Source organism: Myotis davidii, unplaced genomic scaffold (genome assembly GCF_000327345.1).
Source record: "Myotis davidii unplaced genomic scaffold, ASM32734v1 scaffold6, whole genome shotgun sequence".
Classification (NCBI taxonomy): Eukaryota; Metazoa; Chordata; class Mammalia; order Chiroptera; family Vespertilionidae; genus Myotis; species Myotis davidii.
The window spans coordinates 224,248-232,093 of NW_006383011.1; the positions used below are offsets into that span (position 1 = coordinate 224,248).

Here is a 7,846-nt window from a genome sequence, read left to right on the forward strand (position 1 = left end):
CTCTCTCTCTTTTTTTTTGTTAATCCTCACCTGAGGATACTTTTCAATTGATTTTTTAGAGAGAGTGGAAGGGAGAGGGAGAGACACATGAGTTGGTTGCTTCCTGCATGCACCCTGACCAGGGCCAGGGAACCTGCAACCAAGGTATGAGCACTTGACCAGAATTGAACCTGGGACCCTTCAGTTCGCAGGCCGATGCTCCATCCACTGAGCCAAACCAGCTAGGGCCATCTGGATTATTTTTAATTTCTCTGAGCATGTTGTCACCTACCTCTGAACTACTACAAAAGGAAGGTGATTCTAATAACTCATCCCAGTACAACCACTCTACCAATGGTTCTTAACCTTTAGGGGCTCTGAGCCCTTTGGGAATCTGATGAAAATCATGGACCCTCTCTTGGAAAGTGAACACACACCCAGGTGTGGTATAGCAGAGCTGGTGAGTCGCCAGCCCCTGTGGCGGACTGTGGACACCTGTGCGCTGCGCATTGTCATATCAAAATGAACACATAAGAGGCCTTTTTCTAATAGGAAGCCTGAAAACAGGAATAGCCTTTCAGATCTTAGACTCCTGAGTTGTACGCCTCTCGGGAGGAATGGGGCTCCTTCCTGTTTGCTAACGTCAGCCTTGACTTAACTGTGTACAGTAATTGGGGAACTCAGGTGGTTGGATCTTATTAACCAAGAAGAATTTTTTTATGGTTTAAAAGTTTTTAATGCATTGATTCAGTCTAAATGCTTTCACATGAGCTAATTATTTTAAAGTTGTTTTCCTTAGCTTAAAAGAATCTACTGAATAATATTCATTGGACCATCAATAATAAATATTCTGTATTTTCAGGTATGTAGCCTGGAGTTTGACAGAAAAGATATAAGTATGAATAAGTTAGTAGCTACGTCTCTGGAAGGGAAGTTTCATGTTTTTGACATGAGAACACAGCACCCAACCAAAGGTTTTGCTTCTGTTTCAGAAAAGGTAAATCTGAGGGGAATGCTTTTCTATGAAGAGGCATGTTCTTAGCTTGTTTTAGACTAATAAATAGTCTAAAACTAAGACTATTTAGGTGCCTTCCAGGTCTTTATGGGAAGGGAGCTATTTTTAATATATCCTTGTGGGATCTTGACAAGGTTTTCTCGGCAAAGAGTACTTTCAGAAAGCTTACCAGTTTTAGACTTCTTGATTATAGTAAAGGCCTCAGTTGGGTAGGAATCTTATTTTGTAGTTAAGGAGCAATCATAGAAAAAGTAGCTGATGACAGTATGTGATAAACAAAACCTAGCCTTGCATTTCCTAATAAATATATAATATTTGTATTTATACCTAATTATATACTCTTAGGTGTATACCAGTATACATCTTAGTATAATACTAATTATATACTTTTCAAAATATATCAACATATATGTATTGTCATTTAACCACGTTTTATTTTACATTCCAGTTTGTTATATTAAATAAAATTATTTAAAGTGTTAATCACTCTGATTGATACTTTGTAGGTGCTCAAAATGTATTTATTCTTTTATTCACACTTATATACATACATACTTTGCCTTGTTTTGAATAGTATTTGACGAAGCTTAAAAGGAAATGTGGTATTACAATGTTAGAAAAATAGATGAAGAAAGCGGGGCAAAGGGAAAATACTTGTTAAAATGTTGTCAGAAGTAAGGGGATTGCATAAAATCATGCTGAAACGTCCTCTCATTTGCAAGAGAGGGGTGAGAAATGTGAGTCTGAGCTTCCTCCGTTTTAAAAATAAAGGTCGGTTACAGATTTATAGTTTCCATGAGACTAAAATAAATAAGTTGTTCAGGAAATAAAAATTCACTCCTTTTCTCACTCTGCCATGGATTCAGTAGTACTTCCCAAATGTTCCTATTTTGTCTTATTATTACAGCAATTATTATTGCATGTAAATTACCGCCACTGCCTGATGAACTAAATTCTTAACAACATAAATATATTTTGTAATATTGTTTTTACTGTTGTTTCAGAGTATATTAAGTATCTATCAACATAAAGCACTTTACTAAGTTGTTTTATATACAATTGCAACATGTTTCTTATTTACAAATTATAGTGTTATCTTTAAAATTTTTTTCTTTTTTTTAAAAACATATCTTTATTGATTTCAGAGAGGAAGGGAGAGGGAGAGAGAGATAGAAACATCAATGATGAAAGAGAATCATTGATCGGCTGCCTCCTGCACGCCCCGCACTGGGGATCGAGCCTGCAGCCCGGGCATGTGCCCTGACTGGAATCGAACCCGGGACCCCTGAGTCTCCAGGTCAACGCTCTATCCACTGAGCCAAACCAGCTAGGGCTCAAAATTTTTTTCTTACATTTAGTTAATCTAGTAATTGCTTAATCTGACAAATAAATAACTGTTGTATTTTAAGAGATCATATCTCCTCTTGATTTGGGGGTTTTTATCATCTTCCAGCTTAATTTTTTTTAAACTACAAAACAAATTAAAATAAGTTTTAAGAGCTTGAACCTAATCACTTGAGGACTCACACACTTAAAGTGTATATTTTGAGATGTGGTTTTTTTTAAAGTATTACATGTCTCCTTTTTTCCCTATTGACCCCACCCCCAGCCACTCCCACCCCCAAGGGCAAGCTCCCACCGCCCCAGTGTCTGTCCATTGGTTATGCTAATATGCATGCATACAAGTCCTTTGATTGATCTCTAACCCCTTCCTCCCCTACCTTCTCTCTGAGGTTGGACAGTCTGTTCAGTGCTACCTTGTCTCTGGATCTATTTTTGTTCATCAGTTTATGTTGATCATTAAATCCCACATATGAGTGAGATCATGTGATATTTATCTTTCTCTGATTGGCTTATTCCACTTAGCATAATGCTCTCCAGTTCCACCCATGTCAGAGAGGAAGGGAGAGGGAGAGAGAGATAGAAACATCAATGATGAGAGAGAATCATTGACCGGCTGCCTCCTGCACGCCCCCTACTGGGGATCGAGCCAGCAACTTGGGCATGTGTCCTTTACCGGAATTGAACCTGGGACCCTTCAGTCCGCAGGCTGACGCTCTATCCACGGAGCAACCGGCTAGGGCAATAAAGTTTACTTTTTAAAAGTTCAATCTATCTTTATTTTTCCCTTAGGAAGAAGTATGTGGTTTGTATTTTACTTTTTTTGTTTGTTTGTTTGTTTGTTTTTGCTCTTCAGAGTGAGCTAGAGACATAAATGTATGAAATCTATTTGCATAGTTTTTATATGGTACTATAAACTTAGACTTTTAATCTGATAACGTATTTTTTTTTAAAAAAATCCAGTACAACTTTGTTTCATAAAGCAATAAAGAAAAATTAGGTTTTTCCTGATTTCTGATGGTTCCTTCTAAATCTTTGGAGCCATTATAAAGAGAAGGACCAGAAAATAATTACTTTTGAAAAGATAGTTGAAAAGATAGAAGGAAAATTTCCTTATTTGCAGGGTTTCTTTTCTAGGGCAGTCTTTGTCATACAAACTTATAAACAGGCTGTGTGCTTCTCCTGCTGTTTAGGCTCATAAATCTACCGTGTGGCAGGTCCGGCACCTGCCCCAGAACCGAGAACTGTTCCTGACAGCGGGAGGCGCCGGCGGCCTCCACCTCTGGAAGTAGTAAGTGTCTGTGTGCACCCGGCTCCTTTGTGGGTCACTGGTGGGCATGAACTAGGAACAGAGTGAACTTTCCCCCTTATTTTCCTCCTCTGACTTAGTTCATTTTGCTATGATTTTAAATTTTATTGTATTATGTAAGTATTATTTTCTAAGCATTTTTAAAACAAATTTACTTCTTTTACACATACTAAATAGTAACCTTTTGACTCATTTAATATGTTTGTTATTTAGTTGTCTTCCATATATTGTAGTGTGGTCAGGGGCCAGGAACAATTCTCTTCATAGATTTGAAATCAGGGATTTTTGCTGTATCTTTTTTAAAGGAAAACTTTCACCAAAGGCTTTTGTGAAATATTATAATTAGTTTGTTAGAACACTACCTCTAGAAGATAGGAAAAGGGTTGAAATTGTTAGTTTTAGATCCTAGTAATTCAGTTGCCCAAGTTCAGATAACATCCTTGTGATAGAACCAGAACGGAGCCCGAGGGCCCTGATTGGTCTCCAGGAAAAGCCTGTCCTTGAGTTTGCTTTCTGCATACCACAGGCAGGGTGAGTGACGGAGAGCTTCCCATGCCCTGCGCTCTGAATCCCAAAGGCCTGAAGAGGACAGTTACTAGTAGCTACTCATTTAAAAGGCCTGATAAAAACTGCATTACTGATTATCTCTTTCTGTAAACATCACCCAAGGGGGGGGTGGGGAATAAACACAAGCTATAAATGAAAGATAATGTTTGAAAAAAAGAAATAAAAGAAAAATACCATCTTTAATGCTTCTGGGACTTTCACATTTACAAAATACTTTATTTTTAAAAAAATATGTTTTTATTGATTTTAGAGAGAGAGGAAGAGAGAAGGATAGAGAGATAGAAACTGATGAGAGAGAGAGACATTGATTGGCCGCCTCCCGCATGTCCTTTGCTGAGGAGTGAGCCCACAGATGGGGCATGTGCCCCTTTTGGGAATCAGACTGGGGACATCTTGGTTCATGGGCCAACGCTCAACCTCTGAGCTACACTGGCCAGGCTACAAAATACTTTTCTATTTATTAGCTCCTTGTAGACGTTAGAAGGGGTTCTAAAAAATAGGGCTACAAAAGCATTTAGGAATATAGCTGACCAAAAACCAGGAGTGAATGCTTTAGATCAAAACGATGTAGTTTCTGTGAATAGAAAGCAGAGGGAAAGTGCTGAGAGATCTGGGAGAATGCCTGGTAGATAGGTCATTTGGTAATTTCCCTTTTCTCAGCACCTTTGTCCATTGTTCCTCCCTGATGGTTCCAACCCCGTCTTTCCTCTGGGATCAGCTCTGCAGATCCCTGTAAGCCATGCAGTGGCACCTCACTGTTCTACCTGAGGACCAAACCCTTTAGGCTGCTAAATTGAAACACTGAGTCCAAGTTTTCTTAGCAATCCACACGTGGAGTTGTTTTCCTTATGATATGCAACCACGTTTATAGCTGGAATTTTGGACTCTTGTGGATTTAATTAATATCAGTGAAGTTGGGTCTGTATGCATTAGAAATTTGTAGCTTATCTCAAAATAAACTTTAACCTTTCCCATAACAGATATCTAGTCTAATCTTCAAATTGGTTTGGAGCTTTGCTCTCAGTATTATACCAGCAAAGGCGATCTGGTTTTTGCCAGTCTCCCTTGGTAGTAATTCCATTAAATTCTAAGTATTTCTTAAGCACCTAACCAAGAATTCCTAAAGTAACTCATCTAGTTATTTAGAAATTGTTTTATGAATGAATGGCCCCCAACATGCTGATTTTTTTGTTATTGTTTATATTTTGAAAATCTCAAAACATTAACAGACAGTCTGGTGGGTTTAAAAAGTCTTTGTTGCCCTGACCGGTTTGGCTCAGTGGATAGAGCGTCGGCCTGCGGACTCAAGGGTCCCAGGTTCGATTCCGGTCAAGGGCATGTACCTTGGTTGCGGGCACATCCCCAGTAGGGAGTGTGCAGGAGGCAGCTGATCGATGTTTCTCTCTCATCGATGTTTCTAAATATCTCTCTCCCTTCCTCTCTGTAAGAAATCAATAAAATATATTTAAAAAAAATAAAATAAAAAGTCTTTGTTATTTTTTAAATACTAAGTTGCTGCAGCTTTTCCCAAGAGATATGAAAAAAAAATCTGTTGACCATTTATTAAAAGGAATTGTAGAGTCTGAGAGGAAGAAAGAACAGTAGGTTATCTACCTACCGCTTCTTGTATTTCAGTTGCTTTGTATCCTGAAACTCGGCCTTTCTTAGCATTTATAAAATACAGATAGTATCATAGTTGATACCTCATAGGCTTTAAAAGGCCTTTTAAGGAGGAGCAATACCCCAGTATTTCACTAGGAACACATCTCCATGTTGGGAGGGATGTTTCTTTTCCCCCTCTCTCAAATTTAGCCCAAATAGTATTTATAACTTGTTCACCGTCAACTCTTCTTATTTATAAATTTATATTTTCAGCTGAAAGAAAATCACAGGGTTCAGAATGGCTTTTTTTTTGCGTTTTGAAGCAATGATTTTTAGGTCTAAAATCTCCTCCCAGCAGTGCCTGCCCATAGAGTGGTACACAGAGGTCCTAGGATCTGGCCTGGAGCACACGCTATGGATGGATCAAGTGGATCAGGTGTCTGCCATCCATTCTGGAAGTGTTTGGACGGGTTCTGCAGATGGTAGTTGCAGCTTTTGCCTTTGCACACGCTGTATACCTTCTTTGTTCTTGCTTTCAGCGAGTACCCTGTTCAGCGGTCAAAGAAAGATTCCGAAGGAGTAGAGATGGGAGTTGCGGGTTCCGTCAGCCTTTTGCAGAATGTTACGTTGTCTACCCAGCCCATTTCCAGTTTGGACTGGAGTCCAGATAAAAGGGGCCTCTGCATCTGTAGTTCATTTGATCAAATGGTGAGAGTACTGATTATTACAAAACTCAATAAAATTTGATCTGAAGATTTTGGACTTTGAAACCCTCCAGCGGAACACTCATAGAATTTAGAATGTGCCCCGCATCCTCCGACTCTCCTCGGACAAGGCTGGATGTGACTGAGGACACAGGCCCAGATGCAAACCTCAGGCTCGCCTCTCGGTGTGGGATGCCCAGCGGTGAGCTCCAGCCACCTGGCTGGTCACTGCTTTGCTGCTGCACAGGGGGCACCACCGTCTCCAGAGCCAGCTCCGTTCCTCTCCCTCCATTTGTGATAAAAGTTGGTCCTTGTCTGTATTTCACCAGATTTAAATTTGTTCTGCATCCCCAAAGTCCATATTTCATAATAAACACCTGTGTTGCATTTTAGTGTTCACACGGTCATGGTAGGGATCACTTAGTTTGGTGTAGGATGGTTTGCCTTGGTGAAACTACTGTGAATTAACCTTCATAAATACACTTTGAGAGCATTCACTGTCACTAAGTTTCAGTGCAAAACATTACTTCACAAAATTACCATAGTGTGCAGTCAAAATAGATTTGGGTAACTGTGTTTAGCATGGTAACTCATAAAATGAAATACTGTGATTTACGGAGACCTCTTTTTTACATAGAAATGGAGTTAAATTAGTGAGACTTTCCATTGTTGACTACGGTAAGTGATGTTGAGATGTTCAAGTTTTGGGGGTTTTGTAACCTTTTTGTCAAACTTTTTAATATATTTTATGAATAAATTTTTGTTTTTGAAATCTATGGTGGATCTGATTCTTTGAACTTAGTAGTAACAAACACCATCACTTCTTTTGCTTTATAAATGCTTAATTAGCACCTCTTACTTTGTTTCTTCACTGTTCATATCTTTGGCTAACTCAGGTATTAATTGTATCACAGTTTCATTAAGCCTACCCTCCTTCCTGCATTCCAGAGACAGTGCACCTAAAACATTTGTAATATATGAAATTCATGTGATTTCAGGGGTTCTTGGAAAGTCACTTGTTTGGAATATTAAATTCAGAAAGTTAACTTAAAAGAAAAGAAGCCTAAAATCTTGGATAGAATAACACTATGGCCATAATTATGAAAGTAAACTTAAATTGAACTTTAAAAATACCTATCCCTGCTTTTTGTTTGGTTGGTTTTTGTTCGTTTTTAATCCTCATGTGAGGATTTTTTCCCATTGATTTTTAGAGAGTGGAAGGAAGGTAGAAAGGGGGGAAAAGAGAGAAATATCAATGGGAGAAAGACACATGGATTGCCAGAGAAGGGCCTGGCAAAAACTTGGAGTGTTCAATTATGCTGAGACTCT

The 7,846-nt window shown here is 38.8% G+C and overlaps 1 protein-coding gene across 1 annotated transcript in view; it reads left to right on the forward strand.

Moving 5' to 3' along the window:
- WDR92 (WD repeat domain 92) overlaps positions 1-7,293 on the forward strand; it is a 23,603-nt gene extending 16,310 nt beyond the window's left edge. Inside the window, exons 5-7 of the mRNA XM_006778666.2 lie at positions 801-976; positions 3,529-3,626; positions 6,353-7,293. Of these exons, the coding sequence (XP_006778729.1) occupies positions 801-976; positions 3,529-3,626; positions 6,353-6,560 (482 nt within the window). The 3' untranslated portion in view covers positions 6,561-7,293. The remainder of the gene's footprint in view (positions 1-800; positions 977-3,528; positions 3,627-6,352) is intronic.
- The last annotated feature ends 553 nt before the right edge of the window (positions 7,294-7,846 follow it).